The sequence below is a fragment of the Amblyraja radiata genome, chromosome 28 (assembly GCF_010909765.2).
Source record: "Amblyraja radiata isolate CabotCenter1 chromosome 28, sAmbRad1.1.pri, whole genome shotgun sequence".
In the NCBI taxonomy this organism is placed as follows: Eukaryota; Metazoa; Chordata; class Chondrichthyes; order Rajiformes; family Rajidae; genus Amblyraja; species Amblyraja radiata.
The window spans coordinates 30,676,137-30,698,373 of NC_045983.1; the positions used below are offsets into that span (position 1 = coordinate 30,676,137).

The 22,237-nt window shown below is 47.0% G+C and overlaps 1 protein-coding gene across 1 annotated transcript in view; it reads right to left on the reverse strand.

Annotated features, from left to right (window-relative positions):
- Positions 1-3,790: 3,790 nt before the first annotated feature.
- LOC116989174 (apoptosis-inducing factor 3-like) overlaps positions 3,791-22,237 on the reverse strand; it is a 44,419-nt gene continuing 25,972 nt past the window's right edge. The window contains exons 11-19 of the mRNA XM_033046399.1: positions 17,704-17,823; positions 15,441-15,550; positions 15,277-15,340; positions 13,908-13,984; positions 12,499-12,616; positions 12,265-12,363; positions 6,684-6,759; positions 6,139-6,243; positions 3,791-3,877 (exon numbers count right to left, since the gene is read on the reverse strand). Coding sequence (XP_032902290.1) covers positions 3,844-3,877; positions 6,139-6,243; positions 6,684-6,759; positions 12,265-12,363; positions 12,499-12,616; positions 13,908-13,984; positions 15,277-15,340; positions 15,441-15,550; positions 17,704-17,823 — 803 coding nt within the window. The 3' untranslated portion in view covers positions 3,791-3,843. The remainder of the gene's footprint in view (positions 3,878-6,138; positions 6,244-6,683; positions 6,760-12,264; positions 12,364-12,498; positions 12,617-13,907; positions 13,985-15,276; positions 15,341-15,440; positions 15,551-17,703; positions 17,824-22,237) is intronic.

The following is a 22,237-nucleotide window of genomic DNA, read 5'->3' on the forward strand; positions in this document are numbered from 1 at the left end:
TTTTATTTAGTAAACCGGCACCTGCAGTTCCTTGTTTCTGCGTTTTCACGTCAAGGAAGATAGTTGAGTAGTTTGGAGGTCAAACACCCAAGTTGTAGGCTCTCATTACTGGAGATTCTTGGGGCAATCGATCTGGAATAGCCACCTTCAGCAGCTTCATCAATGACCGGTTACTAAATTGTTAAATTGAAGAAGGGTCTCGACCCGAAACGTCACCATTCCTTCTCTCCAAGGATGCTGCCTGACCCGCTGAGTTACTCCAGCACTTTGATTCTATCTTCGGTGTAAACCAGCAGCTGGAGTTCATTCCTACACGTACTAAATGCCTTTGGCATCTCCTATCCACCTGTCTGCATGAAGCAAAAGCACCAACTTCATGTGCTTGGAAACACTGCCTCCTGCAGGCTACCCGAGGAGTCACACTCTCTCCCAACTTGGATACATGTTGATGATATGAGTCATGGAGTTATGACATGGAGTCATGCAGCGTGCATACAGGCCCTTCGGCCCAACTTGCCCACGCCGACCAACATGTCCCAGCTATACTAGTCCCACCTAGGGTTGCCAACTGTCCCGTATTAGATTCAAGAGATTCAAGAGAGTCTATTGTCATGTTTTTCACACAGAGAGTTGTGAATTTATGGAATTCCCTGCCACAGAGGCCAAATCACTGGATGGATTTAAAAGAGAGTTAGATAGAGTTCTAGGGGCTAATGGAGTCAAGGGATATTGGGAGAAGGCAGGCACGGGTTATTGATAGGGGACGATCAGCCGTGATCACAATGAGTGGCGGCGGTGCTGGCTCGAAGGGCCGAATGGCCTCCTCCTGCACCTATTTTCTATGTTTCTATGTCCCAGATAGGACAATGAAATTCTTGCTTTGCTTTCAGCACAACAGAATATAGTAGGCATAAATAAATACAGAACAGAACAGATCAGTGTGACCATATACTGAATATATACATAAATAAACAGATAATGGGATATTAATGATCAGAGTTTTGTTTGAGTTGAGTTTAATAGTCTGATGGCTGTGGGGAAGTAGCTGTTCCTGAACCTGGATGTTGCAGATTTCAGGCTCCTGTACCTTCTACCTGAAGGCAGCGGGGAGATGAGTGGCCAGGATGGTGTGGATCCTTGATGATGCTGGCAGTCTTTTTGAGGCAGCGACTGCGATAGATCCCCTCGATGATAGGGAGGTCAGAGCCGATAATGGACAGGGCAGTGTTTACAACTTTTTGCAGTCTTTTCCAATCCTGGGCGCTCATGTTGCCGAACCAAGCCAGGACATCCCGTATTTTGGGCTAAATTGGTTTGTCCCGTACGGGACCGCCCTTGTCCCGTATTTGACTGCTACTACTCGGGTCGATGGGGACTGTCGGGTCGGAGCGCTGCGTCTGGCCCCGCCTCACCCGTCCCGACGTCTTGAAACAAGCAAGTTGGGGGAATTATTTTGAGCAGAATATATAATTGAAAATGTGCAGGATTTTGTTAACTCACCTTGATGTTTACGAAATGATTGAAGAGCTATCTGTACTTATGACAAAAACAGAATAAGGGGAAATAATAAGTGATAGGAGCAGAATTAGGCCATTCGGCCCATCAAGTAGACTCCGCCATTCAATCATGGCTGATCGACAGTATCTCTCCCTCTTAACCCCACTCTCCTGCCTTCCCCCCATAACACCCGTACTAGTCAAGAATCTATCTATCTATCTCTGCCTTAAAAATATCCATTGACTTGACCTCCAATAACATTCTTCAGCAACTGTAGATAATTATTAGTTTCTAATTTTAATTTTAAAATATTTGAAAATAGTATGTGCAGCAAGATGGAATGACAGTACACAAGATCACTTTTCATTTTTTAAATGTACATGGGGTACAGTTGCAGCCTCCCAGCGCCAGAGACCCGGGTTCGATCCTGACCTCGGGTGTTGTCTGTGTGGAGTCTGCACGTTCTCCCTGTGACCACGTGGGTTTCCTCCGGGTACTCCGGTTTCCTCGCACATCCCAACGACCTGCTGGTTTGTAGGTTAATGGGCCCTCTGTAAATTTCCCCGGGCGCGTCGAGAGTGGATGTGGAAGTGGGACAACACGGTAAACATGTGAACGGGTGATCGATGGTCGGCATGGACACGATGGGCAGAAATGCCTGTTTCCATGCTCTACCTTGAAATCAATCATTCAGTCCAGATCTGATTGCTTAGCACTGCAACAGATATCGTTTGCATGTGAGAGTGCAAACCTTCCAACATTCTCCACCATCAACTCACAATGTATTGGACCATTATGCCATAAAGTGCTCAATATCCAGCAGGTGTAGCCAACCAGAGGATAAATGATGCCTTCAAATTCCCAGCAACTGTTTATTTATCAATTATAGAGAGTACAGCTTAGTTTCAAACACTATACCTGATGCAGTAACGACAGTTGTCAGGGGTTATGGAGCGAAGGCAGGAGAATGGAGTTGAGAGGGAGAGACAGATCAGCCATGATTGAATGGCGGAGTAGACTTGATGGGCCGAATGGCCTAATTCTGCTCCAACAACTTGTGAACTTAGAGGGGATCATCATCATCATCGGCGGTCAATGTCCTGTAGGACGCCCGTGCGTGACTTTGTTTAACGTGGGGAGACTGGTGCACAGAGAGTCCTTGACAGATCTGGGTCAGGATCCAGTGGCATGGAGTCCAAGACGACCGGAGACCCTTTTCTGCTGCAGCCTTCATCCGCCTTTCCAGCCGTCATGACGCTCCACTAAGGTCAGCCATCGTCCTCCGCCTGCTCCACCGTTGAGGTCTTGGTTGGATTTCTCTTTGTCAGAGACCTTCCCCTCGACCTTACTGCCATGGGTGGCCCTACCAGGAGCACAGCTCCAGACGGCATCACTCTCAGGATCTCAGGACCACAAGGCTTCTCCACCACGACAAGGTGACAATCCACGAGGGCAGAGCTTTATGGGCCTGTCCCACTTACGTGTCTTTTTTGGCGACTGCCGGCACCCGTCATAGGTCGCTGAAAATGTTCAACATGTTGAAAATTCAGCGGCGACCAGAAAGACGCAACGACTCTTTGGGCGACTGAGGAGACGACTCACGACCATACAGGCCACACCCTGGCGACATGTTTGGTCGTGAGTAGTCGCCCAAAGAGTCGTACCATGTTCTGGTCGCCGCTGGATTTTCAACATGTTGAAAATTTTTGGAGACCTGCTGCGACTATGACCGGTGCCGGCAAGTCGCCGAAAAAAATCGCACAAGTGGGACAGGCCCTTTAAGTTGAGAGGGGCAAAGTCTAAAGGAGATGTGCGGGGCAAGTTTTTTTTGTACACGGGGGGTGGTGAGTGCCTGGAACGCGCTGCTGGGGGTGGTGGTTGAATCAGATACATTAGTGGCATTCAAAAGACTTTTGGATCGGCATGTGTGTGTGGAGCGATGTTGGATTATGTGCAGGTAAGTCAAGGTGTTGGCATCATGATCAGCATAGACATTGTGGCCAAATGGCAAGTTCTCGGGCTGTACTGGTGCGTTCTCTGCTCTAATTACAGGAGTAAGATTAGATATCCACCGAGTGACTACAAATACACATTTATTATGGTCATCTCTATACATTTCAGTTTATTAAGCAGGACAGAAAAAAAAATAGAGAAATAGATGATGAAACTAGATTAATGGATTCATAGAATTTTAAAATCATGGATATTAAGGATTGTACTCTCAGTTCATATAAAATGTTTTGTAATAAAAGGTTGGCAAAGCAAATAGAATGATCAGTTAAGTTTTGAGAAACCTCCTTTAGATCATTTTTCTAAAAAGATTTGCTTGAAGCGTGGAGAAATGCATCAGATCTTCTTAGTCCACGGCATGTCGGCACGGCTGTTGACAAGTAAAATGAACACTTCAGTCACACTAACCTCGAACTTCATTACAAGACATCAAACACAAATCAGGATGGCGTATCGGTAATCTGCAGATGCTGGTTGAAACCGAAGATAGACGTGAAATGCTGGAGTAACTCAGCGTGACAGGCAGCATCTCTGGAGGAAAGGAAAAGACCCATTCCGCCTCTCCAGAGATGCTGCCTGTCCCGCTGAGTTACTCCATCCTTTTGTGTCTATCTCCAAAAATCTGGAATACAGATTTGACATAACAAGAGGAGCTGAGTTTCGGAGCAAAGAAGTCCCTTCTGCAGTTGTACAGGGCCCTAGTGAGACCACACCTGGAGTTTTGGTCCCCTATTTTGAGGAAGGACATTCTTGCTATTGAGGGAGTGCAGCGTAGGTTTATAAGGTTAAATCCTGGGATGGCGGGACTGTCATATGCTGAGAATGGAGCGGCTGGGCTTGTATACTCTGGAATTTCGAAGGATGAGAGGTTCTCTTATTGAAACATATAAGATTATTAAGGGTTTGGGCACGCTAGAGGCAGGAACCATGTTCCTGATGTTGGGGGAGTCCAGAACCAGGGGCCATAGTTTAAGAATAAGGGCTAAGGCATTTAAAACGGAGATCAGGAAATACTTTTTCACACAGAGAGTTGTGAGTCTGGGGAATTCTCTGCCTCAGAGGGCAGTGGAGGCTGGTTCTCTGGATACTTTCAAGAGAGAGCTTGATGGGGCTCTTAAAGATGGTGGAGTCAGGGGATATGGGGAGAAGGCAGGAACGGGGTACTGATTGTGGATGATCAGCCATGATCACATTGAATGGTGGTGCTGGCTTGAGGGGCCGAATGGCCTACTCCTGCACCTATTGTCTATTGAAATTGCAAGTTCACACTACAAACTATATTGTCGAAACTATACACGATATTGACTTGCCAATTGTTAATTGAAAGATACAGCATGGAAACCAGCCGTTTGGCCCACCAAGTCTGACCTACGGGTCAGGTAGCATCTCTTCGGGTCCGACCTGAAACTCCGTTTCTCCAGAGATGCTGCCTGTCCCGCTGTGTTACTCCAGCATTTTATGCCTATATTCGGTATAAACCAGCATCTGCACTTCCTTCCTGCACATTCAGATATACACCATGCACTAATCCCACCCTACACACTAGGGGCAATCTACAGAAGCCAATGAACTAACCTACAAACCTGCACGTCTTTGAAATGTGGGATGAAACCGGAGCACCCGGAGAAAACCCATGTGGTCACAGGGAGAACGTACAAACTCCGTACAGACAGCACCCGTGGTCAGCATTGAACCCGGGTCTCTGGCGCTGTGAGGCAGCAACTCTACCGCTGCGCCCCAGTGCCGCCCTACACTAATAAGCTAATGATATATTTTTTGTCACACCTGGGCAACTACAGGCAACGTAATCTTTGGTGACCCTCGGACTATCCTTGATCGGACTTTGCTGGCTTTACCTTGCGTTAAACATTATTCCCTTATCATGTATCTATACCAGGGGTCGGCAACCTATGGCCCCCGGGCCGAATGTGGCCCGTAACCTGAAATCATCCCTGCCTGCAGGCGTTTTTTTTTTTTCCCTGTAATCATCCGGCCCGCAGACTTCCTTCATCTCCGGTACCTCCCGAGCCCGAGGCCGCCGCGCCCAGGCGCAGTGATGCAAGGACGTAAGGAGGCCTGCGCTGGCGAGCGCCGAACTCCGGCTGTACTGCATCCTGCGCAAAGCCGCCGGCATGGCCGCGCATCTTCTGTGTCTGGGCTTCACTGTCGGGATCGGGGTTGTCAATGGGCCGGGGACGAGTGAGTGTGAGTATTTGAGTCTCCACCTTCAGGACAGAGCCAAGGCCGTGGTCCGTAGGTGCGCCATGTTGGTGAGCGCCCATAACTTGGGGCCAGTGCTCCGGGAGGCGTCCTCGCAGGGGCGGGACCTATGTGAACACGTGATAGATGTGGCTCGCCATCCGCTCACAGACATGCGTCCCGGCCCCTATGCAGAACAAGGTTGCCCACCCCTGATCTATATATTGTAAGTGGTTCGATTATGACCATGTACTGTCTTTCTGCTGACGGCGAAAGCTTTTCACTGTACCTCGGTACACGTGACAATAGACTAAACTCAACTGAATGTCAAACCTTTAGAAAATGGAGACAAGTTATGACTTCTATGTTTCTCATTCAACTTCAGGAAGATAACACTGAATGTGCCCGGGTCTCACAGTAAGTATGACATACCTTGCTTCCTCCTTTGATATGGTCTTTCCTAAAGATAGCACCTCTGCCACTTGGGAAACAACAGGGTCAGAGTTCATACTGCAAGCTGCAATAACATTGTTGCCTCTGGAAATGGAAACAAAATATTATGAGTTATACACGTTATAATTTCAGTTTCTTATAGCCCTGTCCCACAGTACGAGTTCATTCCAAGAGCTCTCCCGACCGAGTTTGCCCTGATTCGAACTCGGAGATTTATGGTAATTCCCACTTGCCGGTACTCGGGGCTCTCGATGACATTTTTCAACGTGTTGAAAAATCTTCACGAGTCTTCCCGTGCTTACCTGCCGTTAGCGAGTCTTCCCGAGTACCTGCCGTTAGCGTTACGAGCCGCTAAGAGACGTCCCCGAGCTCCGACGTACCCGCTACGTTCATTCTCCGTGCTTACCACGAGTTAGATTTTTTTTTAAACTCGGGAGAGCTCTTGGAATGAACTCGTACCGTGGGACAAGGCTTTTAGAATGTAGAGAAAGTACATTCTGACGTGGTTCTCAGTCGACACTTACTTGATGTAGAAAGCAACAAATGTCAGTTCGTCCAGATTGCCATGAATTATGACTTCTTCAGAACCAGCTCCATATCCTGAGAGAAAACAAAACTGTAATTTGAAGGGGAACTAAATACACAATTGGAGTTTCTGGCCTTCGATCGATGCTGTATTTATGGTTGGTCCAATGTCACAAACTAGATTTTCAATATTTAGTTAGGTTTAGAGATACAGCGTGGAAACAGATACAAAATGATGGAGTAACTCTGTCATTTTCATGTTCGTAAGTGATAGGAGCAGAATTAGGGCATTCGACCCATCAAGTCTACTCCGCCATTCAACCATGGCTGATCTATCTCCCCCTCTCAACCCCATTCTCCTGCCTTCTTCCCATAACTCCCGACACCCGGACTAATCAAGGATCTGTCAATCTGTGCCTTAAATATATCCATTGACTTGGCCTCCACAGCCGTCTGTGGCAATGGATTCCACAGATTCACCACCTTCTGACTAAAAAAATTCCTCCCCATCTCCTTTCCAAAGGTACGTCTTTTTATTCTGAGGCCGTGGCCTCTGGTCCTGGGCTCTCCCACAAGTGGAAACATCCTCTCCACATTCACTCCATCTTGGCCTTTCATTATTCGGTAAGTTTCAATGAAGAGGCCCCTCATCCTTCTAAACTCCAGCCATTACAGGCCCAGTGCCGTCAAATGGTCGTCACTAATGGGTTTTCTCTGGGCGCTCCGGTTTCCTCCCACACTCCAACCAGCTGCAGGTTTGCAGGTTAATTGGCCCTAGTGTGCAGGACACAACTAGTGCATGGATGATCGTTGGTTGGCATGAACCAAAGGGCCTGTTTCCACACATGTTTCTCTAAACTGTACACAGATCCCAAACTATCATCGAACATTTCTTGGCAGCAACATCTGCTGCCAACTCCACTAACGTCTGTGTTTCTCTATAATTTCCTGCATTTCCCTAACACAAAGGAATATTATGAGGCACAGTTTAGTGCAGGTGCTCGATTAAAGATGATATTGTCGCACCTTCAAAGCCATGCATCTCCAGAGGCCAGAACTCATTCAGATGCAAGAGCACTTGGAAGAAATTCTCTGCAGTAGTTGGGCAATTAAATGGTTGAGTTTTGAAAGGCGCATAATGACGTCAACTACACAGGGATTCCAAGTTTGCATTGTCCATGGGGTGAGAAGCAGTTAATGGGAATGTTTGTGCAGAATAAAATGTAAATGGGCTGACATGGGCGTAGTGGGCTGAAAGGCCTCTTTCCATGCTGCATGTGTCCATTTGGTCTGACCTAACTTCATGTCAAGGAAGAGGGAGATTCCCAGACAGCATCAGCTGACACTAATACATAGGCTGTAGAAGGGTCCCAACCCGAAACGTCACCCATCCTTGTTCTCCAGAGATGCTGCCTGACCCTATCTTCGTGTCTATCTTCGATTTAAACCAGCATCTGGAGTTCTTTGCTACACACGCTGCCTGACCCGCTGAGTTACCCCAGCACTTTGTGTCCATCTTCGGTGTAAAGCAGCGTCTGCAGTTACTTGCTTCGTGCCGTGCTTCGGAGATTTCCTGAGGGAGCCGTGAATGCGTGCTGCAGCTGTCCCCGCAGGCGCAGGCCAACCAGGAGACGGGGAAAACGGGGAAAACGGGCAAGTGTCTCGGTGAGGACGAGAAGGCTCGCCCGCTCTCACTCCTGCTCGATCTCGGCATGCACATCTCCTGCACCACGGCTGTTAACGCTTCCTGGTCCCGCTGCGAGGCCGTCGTGCCTCCGGTTGGTTTACCCAGACCCTTCGCCTCCACTCTGGCTGCCGGCTACTCCCGGTGCGGGGCTGTCATTCCTCCGGCTGGCTCCCCGGGGCACCTCACATCCACTCTTCCCAGACCTGTCGCGTCAGCTGGCCGTCCCTGACCGAGTTCCAGCTGCACTGTACCCGAGAGAGGTGGAGTCTGTGTGGACAATCTGCGGTCGGTGGACTACACACCTCTACCAACTCTACCAACTGTTGCAAATCATGCTTTTAATACAAGTATGGCGTTATTGAACATTAGATCACTAGTAGGCAAGTCATTTTTAATCAATGATTTTATTATTAAGCACAATCTTGACTTTATCTTTTTAACAGAAACATGGTTAAGTGTAAATAATAGTGACACAGTTTTGATTGAATCAGCACCTCCCGGTTTTATTTTTATAAATGAAGCCAGAATACACAGAAAAGGAGGTGGAGTCGCCATTTTACAATGCAAGAAAATGTCCTGTGGAAATTTCAACTCCTTCGAATATGTCGCTGCTCAGCTGAGTTCTCCCCAGCGAACAATACTTTTAACTATTTACAGGCCACCAAAATATGATGCACAGTTTTTTGATGAGATTGCCAAATTACTGTCCATTGTATGCATTGATTTCGATTGTGTTGTCTTAGTGGGTGATTTTAATATTCACATAGATAATGCAGAGGATGGAGGTACAAAAGAGCTCCTGAACATTTTGGACAACTTTGGACTTAATCAGCACGTAACAGAGCCAACTCACAATAGGGGGCATATATTGGATCTGATTATCTCCAAGGGTCTCGACATTTCTGATGTTATGGTGACTGATGTTGCTCTTTCCGATCACCACTGTGTATTTTTTTAAACGACCATCTCTGCTAGCAGTATCAGAAAAGAACCAGAGGTGATCGAAAGGCGCTGTATCAATGAAAACACCAGCGCATTGTTTACTCAGGCCTATACACCACCACCAACTCTGCCCTCGGCCTCTGTCGATGACCTTGTGGATGGTTTTAGCTCCAATGTTATGACTCTTATGGATGCTATTGCACCACTAAAGACCAAGGTTTTATCTGGAAGGAAAAAGTCACCATGGAGAAATGCCACAGCAGTGAGATCCCAAAGAACAAAGTGTAGACAGGCCGAACGTAGGTGGCGAAAAACCAAACTACAGGTCCACTACGACATCTACAAAGACAACCTCCGTATCTATAATCAGGAATTGAAAGGGGCAAGGCAGTCCTTTTTCTCAGAGGTTATCAACAAAAATAATAATCCCCGCACCCTGTTTGCCGTTGTCGATAGACTGACAAACCCCTCATCATCAGTCCCTCCTGAGCTCCTGTCCAGCAAGTCGTGCAATGACTTTGCAGATTTCTTCACCGATAAAATTCTGAAGATAAGACAAACAATGTCTAGCTCCACCTCAGGGAACATGGCTTTGTCACCTATGCCTCCAGATTCACTAATGAATCTACAACATTTTAAACTTTTAGATTGTGTATCTCTGACTGAAACTGTTCAACAGCTAAAGTCCACGACCTGCTGTCTTGATCTGCTGCCCACAAGCTTCTTTAAAAATATTTTTAACAGTGTTGCACCAGAAGTACTGAACATAGTAAACACTTCCCTTCAATCGGGGCATTTTCCCAAAGCCTTAAAAACAGCAGTGATCAAGCCCCTATTGAAGAAGCCTAATTTGGATGCCTCAGCTATGAGCAACTACAGGCCCATATCTAATTTAGCATTTTTGGCAAAGATTATTGAAAGGGTAGTTTACCAACAAATTTACTGCTTTATGAATCCAAAACAATATTTTTAATGTTTGCCAGTCGGGATTTCGGCCACATCACAGCACCGAGACTGCACTCACTAAGGTCCTAAACGACATACATCTAAACAGTGATGCATCAAAAGCTTCAGTTTTGGTACTTCTAGATCTCAGTGCTGCTTTTGATACGGTGGACCACAACATACTGCTTGACAGACTGGAGAAGTGGGTGGGTGGGACTCTCTGGTTCTGTGCTGGACTGGTTCAAATCTTACTTGAAAGATCGGGATTATTTTGTTTCCCTTGGTAATTTTGAATCAGAACGTACAAAACTCACATGCGGGGTTCCTCAGGGCTCCATTCTTGGACCCATTTTGTTCAACATTTATATGCTCCCCCTAGCTCAGATCATAGAGCATTTTAACATATCCTACCACACTTATGCCGATGACACAACTATATATTGCAGTGTCACCACATGACCATAGTCCCCTACACTCACTGAGCCAGTGTGTCAAACATATCAATGAGTGGATGAACCATAACTTCCTCCAGCTCAATGCAAATAAGACAGAAATTATTGTCTTTGGTCCCAAAAAAACAAGGCTAGAGGTGAGTGCTCAACTCGACTCAATTGCACTGAAAACCACAGACAAAGCCAGAAACCTTGGTGTAGTTATGGACTCGGATTTGAATTTTAACAGCCATATAAAGACCATTACCAGATCTGCCTATTACCATCTAAACAATATTGCAAGAATCAAGGGATTTCTGTCCAAAGAAGACACTGAAAAACTTGTTCATGCATATATTTTTAGTAGGTTAGATTATTGTAATGGCATCTTTACAGGTCTCAATAAAAAATCAATTAAACAACTGCAGCTTATCCAAAATGCCGCTGCCAGAGTCTTGACTAACACCAAGAAAATGGACCACATTACACCTGTCCTTAAATCTTTGCACCGGCTCCCTGTGTGTAAGAGGATAGATTTTAAAATTCTGTTACTGACCTACAAGGCACTGAATGGTCTAGGTCCAAAATACATCTCTGACCTACTTGTTGTATATGAGGCGCCTAGACTCCTCAGGTCTTCAGGGACAGGTTTACTCTGTGTTCCCAGGGTCAGAACTAAAAAGGCTGAAGCAGCATTGGGTTTTTATGCTCCACACCTGTGGAACAAGCTCCCTGAACACCTGAGGTGTGCACAGACTGTAAGCTCATTTAAATCAGGCCTAAAAACACTGTTGTTTACTATAGCTTGTCCATAACCCGACATGAGAATAATCTTAACCGCCTAATTTTAACCCTTTTATGTGCTCTTTAAAATCGCTTTATTGTTTCATTGACGTTGTTTTATTATTCATACATTTGTCGTATTGATTATTTTGCAATTTTTAATTATTAACTATTTTATTTTTTCTTTCCTGTAAAGCGCCTTGAATTGTTGTTTGCACAAATGTTACTATACAAATAAACTTGCCTTTGCCTCGCCTCACCTTCTTCACACTGATACCAGATCAGTTAAATCTCGGGCGGATGGGAAAGGTGAGAGTGGGACCCAATGCATGGTGTTAAGTTACTTTTCAATATTGAACGGGCTTGTGGAAGCCAAGTGCGTTCTGGTGCGTATCCCCACACTGATTTCTCACTAACCCCTGCAATCTCTCTCTCTCTCTCTCTCTCCATCCCCCCCCCCCCCCCCCCCACCCAAGTTACACCAGCTTGCTATTCTCACTGAGCTACAGCTAACAATGGCCCTATTGCCTTTATCATCGTAACTTTTTTGCAAATCTTTCATTCATTTGATCCGTATCATTCTGCAACATCGTCTATATCTCTCGTTTCCCTTTCCCGTGACTTTCAGTCCGAAGAAGGGTCTCGAGCCGGAACGTAACCCATTCCTTCTCTCCAGAGATGCTGCCTGCCCCTGCAGAGTTACTCCAGCATTTTGTGTCTTTCTTTGGTGTAAACCAGCACCTGCAGTTCCTTCCCCACACTGACGCATCCCACTACGTACAACACCGTTACCTGCATATCGAAGGCTGTTTTTTGACATGGTTGACCAGAAGTAAGGCACGGAATGGAAGCTAGCCTTCTTCTTCAGCATGTTCAAAGCGGCCACGTGACCTGAAGTGCGAGGAGAAGGCAACTGTATTTACGCATTTGTTAACGTCACAACAAATAAGAAATAAAGCAGGGAAGATTTTCGCTTCTCGTTACTATTTGCACAGCCATGTTTCTCAAATGGCCACCTGGGCTTACCATGTGAGTGGGCTATCTGCCAGTGTCGGATGCTCACTGCTTCGTCGTTTCTCAACGGTAGTGGAAAGGTGGTCACATCTCCGGCCGCAAACACTTTGGTAACATTGGTCTCCATGCTCTGAAACAAAGTACCAACGGAAGGCAAATCAGAATAATCGCCAGTCAAGTACGGTTCCCGTTCTCGGAGATATTTTAAACCTGGCCACGGTGCACAAGGTCGAACGCAAAGTGCTGGGGCAACTCGGCGGGTCAGGCAGTTTTCTCTGGACTGCATGGGCAGGCAATTCTTTGGGTCGGGACCCTTCTTCGGACTGAGTCTAACTCGTCACCTATCCATGTCGTCCAGAGATAATGTGTAGGAAGGAACTGCAGGTGTTGGTTTAAACCGAAGATAGACACAAAAAGTAACTCCGCGGGACATGGAAGGGTCTCGATCCGAAACGTCACCCGTTCCTTCTCTCCAGAGATGCTGCCTGGCCCGCAGAGTTACTCCAGCTTTTATAAGAACCTGAGATAAAAACTTTATTTTTTAAACACAAAGGGTGGTGGGTGTATGGAACAAACAGCTGAGGTAGCTGAGGCAGGTACTATTGCATAATTTACTAAATATTTGGGACAAGTACAGGAATAGGACAGGTTTAGAGGGATATGGACCAAAGGCAGGCTAGTGGGACTAGTGTAGATGAGGCATGTTGGTCCGCAGGGCCTGTTTCCACGCTGTATAACTCTATGAGGCAATGGCCCTATGATTGAAAGATACAGATATAGGTGTGCATCTTCTGAATAGAAACAGAAACATAGAAAATAGGTGCAGGAGTAGGCCATTCGGCCCTTCGAGCCAGCACCGTCATTCAATATGATCATGGCTGATCATCCAAAATCAGCACCCGGTTCCTGCTTTTTCCCCCATATCCCTTGATTCCGTTAGCCCCAAGTGCTAAATCTAACTCTCTCTTGAAAACATCCAGTGAATTGGCCTCTTCTGCCTTCTGTGGCAGAGAATTTCACAGATTCACAACTCTAAGGGTGAAAACGTTTTTCCTCATCTCAGTCCCAAATAGTTACTATTTGCTACATAAAATATGAAAGAGCGCAGGTGAAGGATATCCTTTAAAAAAGGGCCTGTCCCACTTACGCGACTTTTTCGGCGACTGCCGGCACCCGTCATAGGTCACCATGTTGAAAATCCAGCGGCGACCAGAAAGACGCTACGACTCTTTGGGCGACTGAGGAGACGACTCACGGCCGTACAGGCGACACCCTGGCGACATGTCGCGGGGTGAAGCATGTATGGTCGTGAGTAGTCGCCCAAAGAGTCGTACCTTGTTCTGGTCGCTGCTGGATTTTCGGGTAAGTGGGACAGGCCCTTAAAGCCGTGAAGATGTGGTAACACAGAGAACAATTTCTACCTTATTTACGATGACTTGGCCCATCACATCCGTTCTGATGCCACTGTTTTGAAGGAAGGTTGTTGCAGGTTTCACTCCTGTCCACACAGGAGCAGGTAGTTTATGCAAGAGGAAAAAAAGACTATGTAAGGAAGACTGTGTAAGGAAAATAAACAGTTATATTAGTTTAGTTTACAGATACAGCGTGGAAACAGGCCCTTCGGCCCACCGAGTCCGCCCCGACCAGCGATCCCTGCACATTAACTATCTGACACACACTGGGGATAATTGACATTTACACCAAGCCAATTTACCTACAAACCTGTACGTCTTTGGAGCGTGGGAGGAAACCGAAGATCTCGGAGAAAACCCACGCAGGTCACGGGGAGAAAATGCAAACTCCGTAGAGACAGCACCCGTAGTCGGGATCGAACCCGGATCCCTGGCGCTAGAAGGCATAACTCTACCGTTATACCACTGCGCTATCCTTTACTGGGAAACGACTTTATGCTTTAGAGCGCAGAAAGATGATGGGGTGATCTTATAGAGGTGTACAGAGGAATAGATCGGGTAAATACAGTCTCTTGCCCAGAGTAGGGGAAATTAAGAAACTTCGGCAAAAGAATGTAAATTGTCCCTAGTGTGCAGGATAGTGCTAATGTACAGTGTGATCGCTGGGTGGCGTGGACTCGGTGGGCCAAAGGGCCTGTTTACTCAGTAGGGGAATCGAGAACCAGATAACATAGGTTTAAGGTGAGGGGGGAAATATTGAATAGGAACCTGAGGGGTAACATTTTTTACACATAGGGTGGCGGATGTATGGGACGAGCTGCGGCAGGCATTCAGGAGACATTTGGCAGGTATATGGTTAGTGTTTAGATGGTTATGGGCCAAGCGTGGGCAGGTGGGAATAGTGTCAATGGGACAAGTTGGTCGGGGTGAGCAAATTGGTCGGAAGGTGCCCGCATGGAAACATGCCCTACGTCCCAACTTGCCCACACTGGCCAACATGTCCCATCTACACTTGTCTCACCTGCCTGCGTTTGGCCCATATCCACCTAAACCTGTCCTATCCATGTACCAGTCTAGATGATTCTTAAACGTTGCGATAGTCCCTGCCTCAAACACCACCTCCGGCAGTTCGTTCCATACACCTACCACCCTTATGCGTGAAAAAGTTGCCCCTCAGAATCTTATCAAATCTTCCCCCCCCCCCCCCCACCTCACCTTAAACCTATGTCCTCTGGTTCTCGATTCACCTTCTCTGGGCAAGAGACTGTGCGTCTACCCGATCTATTCCCCTGTGCGCATGCAGGTGGGATAGGCGGTACAGACATTGTGGGCTAAAGGGGCTGATCAACCATCCAATTAAAAATATATAAGCTTATACCTATTCCCACCACACACACTTGTGCTGCTAGAATCACTCCATCTTCAAGCACAACGGCTCCCAACTGCAAATACATGAAGAGTTATTGATGTAAGTTACAAAAATTGGCTCCAAGATTGAACAATAAATATGCATTGGAATGATCAATTATTCATTGTGTTTACCAGTCTATTCTGTCCCCTGAATTCAATCACAGTATTTTCCATGTAAAACTTCACATTTTCAGCTTCAAGACTCTGTAACGTTAAGGATTTCAAATTAGAAACAAGCGACTCTAATAAGCTCAGAAGTAGTAGTGCAGGCTTACATCAACAGTTATAGGCTGAGGAAGACAAAAGCAAGATTCAGCTCTTATCTTAAACAGCACCAGAATACGTATTAAAATGTTCTGTCACATTTAAAGAATAAATACGGGGCAAACGTTAGAAACTGGGAACCGCAGGTGCTGGTTTGCCAAGGAAAGACACAAAGTGCTGGAGTGACTCAGTGGGTCAGGTGGCATACCTGGAGAACGTGGACAGGTGACGTTTCGGTTCTGGACCCTTCATCAGAGCAAGAGGTCGGCAAAAACACATATATACGATCCAAGGGAAGTGGTTTCCTTCAGAAATAGAAACTGAAAGTGTTGGAAATCGGGCAGCATTTGTGGACAGAGAGACAGAGTTAAAGAGCTCAAGGATCCTTCAATCTGTCGGGCATTTCATGAATTTTAGTTTAGTTTAGTTTAGTTTTATGCAGAGACACAGCGCAGAAACAGACCCTTCGGCCCATCGAGTCTGCGCCGACCAGCCATCCCCGCACACTAGCACTGGGGACAATTTCCAATTTTACCAATGCCAATTAACCAATGACAAACCTGTGCGTCTTTGGAGTGCGGGAGGAAAGCTGAGCGCCCGGAGAAAAACCCACGCAGATCACGGGGAGAACGTACGAACTCCGCACGGACAGCGCCCGTGGTCAGGATCGAACCCGGGTCTCTGCCGCTGTAAAGCAGCAACTCTACCGCTGCGCCACCATTCCCCCCCCCCCTTGAATATTCTCTTCTTGTTTCTGATTTCCCATATTTGCAGACTTTCTCTTATTTTTTAGCAGAAGACTGCTGGAGGAACTCAACGGGTCAGGCAGCATGTGTGGGAGGAATGGACAGATAATGTTTCGACTCAAGACTCTGCAAATGTCAATAGACAATAGACAATAGGTGCAGGAGCAGGCCATTCGGCCCTTCGAGCCAGCATCGCCATTCACAGTGATCTTGGCTGATCATCCACAATCAGCACCCCATTCCTGCCTTCTCCCAATATCCCTTGACTCAGCCATCTTTAAGAGCTCTATCCAACTTTCCCTTGAAAGCATCCAGAGAATTGGCCTCCATAGCCTTCTGAGGCAGGGAATTCCACAGATTCACAACTCTCTGGGTGAAAAAGTGTTTCCTCATCTCCGTTCTAAATGGCCTACCCCTTATTCTTAAACTCTGGCCCCTGATTCTGGACTCCCCCAACATCGGGAACATGTTTCCTGCCTCTAGCGTGTCCAATCCCTTATATGTTTCAATAAGATACCCTCTCATCCTTCTAAAGTGGAGCCCAGTCGCTCCATTCTATCAACATATGACAGTCCCACCATCCCGGGAATTAACCTCGTGAACCTATTCTGCACTCCCTCAATAGCAAGAATGTCCTTCCTCAAATTTGGAGACCAAAACTGCACACAATACTCCAGGTGTGGTCACACCAGGGCACTGTACAACTGCAGAAGGACTTCTTTGCTCCTATACTCAACTCCTCTTATTATGAAGGCCAACATGCTATTAGCTTTCTTCACTGCCTGTTGTACCTGCATGCTTACTTCTCAGTCGACTGTTCAATTCCACCGCACGCTGCCCAACCCAAGTAGTGAAAGGCCTGGATAGAGTGGATGTGGTGAGGTTGTTTCCACTTTTGGGAGAGTCTAGGACCAGAGGGCACAGCCTCAGAATAAAAGGACGTTCCTTTTGAAAGGAGATGAGGAGGAATTCCTTTAGTCAGAGGGTGGTGAATCTGTGGAATTCATTGCTGCTGAAAGCTGTGGAGGCCAAGTCAGTGGATATGTTTAAGGCAGAGTTAGATAGATTCTCGATTGGTGGGGGCGTCAGAGGTTATGGGAGACGGCAGGAGAATGGGGTTGCAAGGGAAAGATAGTCTTGATTGAATGGCGGAGTGGACTTGATGGGCCGAACATTGATGGTCCTACAACTTATGAACGTTGACCCGCTGAGTTTTACCAGCAGTTTGTATTTTTGCTCAGGATTCCAGCAACTGCAGTATCTCGTGCCTTTTTTTTTTTTTTGGGGGGGCTTTATTTGGAGCCGTCTTGTGTTCACGGCAGATTATGTTGCGATGTTTCGAAACTGTTTTCGTTTCAGGCAGCTTAAATTTTAAACTTGTCAACTTAACTTCATTATGGCCGTGCCTATATCTATCCCCAGCACGTCCTGAAATGGGACCTTCCTCTTTCCGATCACTGTCACAGACTTGGCTTTGTGCATCAGATACCACGCGACCTCCATTCCTAGAAGATCAAGGAGAAAAAAACTCAAGTGAAATATTGACGTTACTTGAGGTACACAACTGAAGGTTTGTCTGATTGTTAGCAAATTCACCCAGTGGTCATACCCAAGAATGCCAATTGTAGTGAAATCTTAGGGATTGTAACACCCAGTCCTACAAGTCAATCTGGTACAAAACACATGCATGTGCTAGCAATGTCTCATGAGAAGCACATTTGTGTCCCGGGTCTGAAAGCTGAAGCTTTACATACATGATTGATTAAATTGATTGCAAAATACTGCAAGGAAACAGGCCCCTTCAGCCCACTGAATCCATAGGAACATAGAAAATAGGTGCAGGAGGAGGCCATTCGGCCCTTCAAGCCAGCACCGCCATTCAATATGATCATGGCCGATCATCCACAATCAGTACCCCGTTCCGGCTTTTTCCCCATATCCCTTGATTCCCTTAGCCCTAAGAGCTCTATATTTAACTCTCTCTTGAAAACTTCCCTTGAAGTTTGGTACTTTACTAGTGGACAAATCCTTTTGCGGTCCGAAGCATAGAATGACCATTCATGGCAAACATCAATATAAGGTTTGCTTGTGGCCGAAACATCTTCCCAAGTACACACTTATAAAAAGCATAAAGGTTGAGTGCTTTAGCACTGTTGAACTAACATTGTTTGATTAATTGAAAGATGCAGCATGGAAACAGGCCCTTCGGCCCATCGAGTCCATGCCAACCAATGATCACCTGTTCACACTAGTTCAATGTTACCCCACCACTGATCAATTTCGCTTCTGGGATAAATAAAGTTCTATCGCATCGCATCGTATCGTACACACCAGGGGAAATTTACACAGGGCCCAATTAACCTAAAAAACCCGCACGTCTTTGGGATGTGGGAGGAAACCGGAGCACCCGGAGGAAACCCACGTGGTCACAGGGAGAACATGCAAACTCCGCACGGACAGCAGCCGGGGTCAGGATCGAACCCAGGTCTTTGGCGCCGTGAGGCAGCGGCTCTACCAGCTGGGTCACTGTGCCACCCACGTCTTCAGGGATATGGCTAAAAGCTAGACTGGCGTTCCAACGCGGCATTTTGAGAATGCTCCGTGTTCACAGGTCCTCACAGCTGACAAGCTGAGGATGAGCTGGTCCTAATCAGACATGCAAGGCGCTATACAAAGGCAAGATATATGGAGCTAAAAAACAAGTAGTGGATGGAAAGGAAGACTGACGTTTGTAAATAGTTGCCTGCGGCCGGCACAACAAGTCATCCTTTCTGCTCCCCTTATTTAGTCATCTGTAGGCTCAGCTACACCATTACAAGACCCACTTACCCCCACACAGCATTTAAGAAGCGTTTAGAGCAGAGATGTACAGGAGTGTAGGAGGCACCAGAACTCCAAACTGAAGCTCCTGGAGAAAACTCACGCAGGTCACGGTGAGAAGGTACAAACTCTGTACAGACAGCACCCATGGTCAGGATCGAACCCAGATCTCTGGCCTTGTGAGGCAGCAACTCTACCGCTGTGCCACCATGCCACCCCGGTCGGCAGAGATAGATAGATTCTTGACTAGTGGAGGTGTCAGAGATTATGAGGAGAAGGCAGGAGAATGGGGTTAGGAGGGAGAGATAGATCATCCATGAGTGAATGGCGGCGTAGACTTGATGGGCCGAATGGCCTAATTCTACTCCTATCACTTATGACCTTATGAACAGGTCCTTCGACCCACCGAGCAGGCACACTAACATTATCCTACACACTAGGGACAATTTACAATTTTTACCAAAGCCAATTAACCTACAAACCTGTCAGTCTTCAGAGTGTGGGAGGAAACCGGAGCACCCGGAGAAATCCCAAACCATCGCGGGGAGAACGTACAAACTCCGTACAGACAGCACCCGTAGTCAGGATCGAACCCGGGTCTCTGACGCTGTGAGGCAGCAACTCTACCGCTGCGCCACCGCTGCGATCACATAACCACAATTGGCCAGCCGTGTTAACATCCGCAGGAATCTCCGAGTATTGTGTGCAGTTTTGGTCCCCTAATTTGAGGAAGGACATTCTTGCTATTGAGGGAGTGCAGCGTAGGTTCACAAGGTTAATTCCCGGGATGGTGGGACTGTCATATGCTGAGAGAATGGAGCGGCTGGGCTTGTACACTCTGGAGTTTAGAAGGATGAGAGGATATCTCATTGAAACATATAAGATTGTTAAGGGCTTGGACACGCTAGAGGCAGGAAACATGTTCCCGAATAAGGGGTAAGCCATTTAGAAGGGAGACGAGGAAACACTTTTTCTCACAGAGAGTTGCGAGTCTGTGGAAATCTCTGCCTCAGAGGGCGGTGGAGGCAGGTTCTCTGGATGCTTTCAAGAGAGAGCTAGATAGGGCTCTTATAAATAGTGTAGTCAGGGGATATGGGGAGAAGGCAGGAACGGGGTACTGATTGGGGATGATCAGCCATGATCACATTGAATGGCGGTGCTAGCTCGAAGGGCGGAATGGCCTACTCCTGTACCTATTGTCTATTGTCTATTGCACCCACTCTGGTGTTGGCACATCCTTCCTGAGGTATGATGGTAGAGCTGCACACAGCATTCAAGATGTAACCTGAATCATCCAACTTAGAACAACGGCAGATAATGTACAACATGGCAGGCCGGTGGTGCAACTGGTAGAGCTGCTGCCCTCACAGCTCGAGAACCCCGGCTTAATCCTGACCTCAGGTGATATCTGTGTAGAGTTTCCACATTCTCCGTGTAGCTGCATGGATTACCTCCGGATGATCCTGAGCCCTCCCACGTCACAAACACATGCGGATTTGTTGGTTCACTGGCCTCTGTCAATTGCCCCTGGCATCGAGGTGGTACATGAGAAAGAGAGATAACAGAATAACGTGAACTGATGGGCCGAATGGCCTAATTCTGCTCCTATGTCTCGTGGTCGAACACCTATTCCTTCTCTCCGGAGATGCTGCCTGTCCCGCTGAGTTACTCCAGCATTTTGTGTCTATCTTCGGTGTAACCCAGCACCTGCAGTTCCTTCCTACACATTCAGATCAGCTATGATCGTACTTGATTGATCTGATTGATTGGTCTAGATTGATCTGATGGCCTCCTCCTTTTCCACTTTGCTTGTTATTCTTTGTGTTTATTCGCTCAGCTGAAGCACAGTTGGTAAAAATTACCATGGGCTCCTCATTAACCTACAAACCTGCACGTCTTTGGAGTGTGGGAGGAAACCGAAGATCTCGGAGAAAATCCACGCGGGTCCCGGGGAGAACGGACAAACTCCGTACAGACAGCACCTGTAGTCGGGATCAGACCCGGGTCTCTGGAGCACCTCATCAAACTTCAGAATCCCTGTGTTCATTTAGAAATTCCAAAGTTGCTGAGAGTTTTTGCAAGGTGTTACCCGATACCTCTCTCCAAAGTTTGGGCTTTGGACCTTTCTAGTGGAACCATAGGTGGATGCAGAGGAGGAGGGGGAAGGACAAGGTAGCAACTGTCATGGGGACTCAATATCTGCTGACGAAGCCAAGTGCTTCCACAGCTGCAGTTGTGATGCAATGATAGGTGTAGGAAGTAACTGCAGACGTTGGTTTAAACCAAAAATAGACACAAAATGCTGGAGTAACTCAGTAACAAGCAGCATCTCTGGAGTTATGGGTTGGGTCGAAGCACCATAGAAACATAGAAACATAGAAAATAGGTGCAGGAGTAGAGGCCATTCGGCCGTTCGAGCCTGCACCGCCATTCAATATGATCATGGCTGATCATCCAACTCAGTTTCCTGTACCTGCCTTCTCTCCATACCCCCTGATCCCTTTAGCCACAAGGGCCACATCTAACTCCTTCTTAAATATAGCCAATGAACTGGCCTCAACTACCTTCTGTGGCAGAGAGTTCCAGAGATTCACCACTCTCTGTGTGAAAAATGTTTTTCTCATCTCGGTCCTAAAGGATTTCCCCTTTATCCTTAAACTGTGACCCCTTGTCCTGGACATCCCCAACATCGGGAACAATCTTCCTGCATCTAGCCTGTCCAACCCCTTAAGAATTTTGGAAGTTTCTATAAGATCCCCCCTCAATCTCCTAAATTCTAGCGAGTACAAGCCGAGTCTATCTATCCATTACTTCTCTCCAGGGATCCTCCCACACTCCAAAGACGTACAGGTTTGTAGGTTAATTGGCTTGGTATACGTGTAAATTGTTCCTAGTGTGTGTCGGATAGTGTTAATGTGCCTCCCTGCCTCCGTGTGGGAGCAAGTTCAGTGGTTTGAAAGCACACACCAGCAGACTCAGGAACAGCTTCGTCTCCCCCTCTGTTCTCAAGCTTCTGAACAACCCTTCCATCAGCCGATTCACTCCTACCCCATTGTGGACTTTGTCTTTGGAACTGATGCGCTACAATGCTGAGAACGA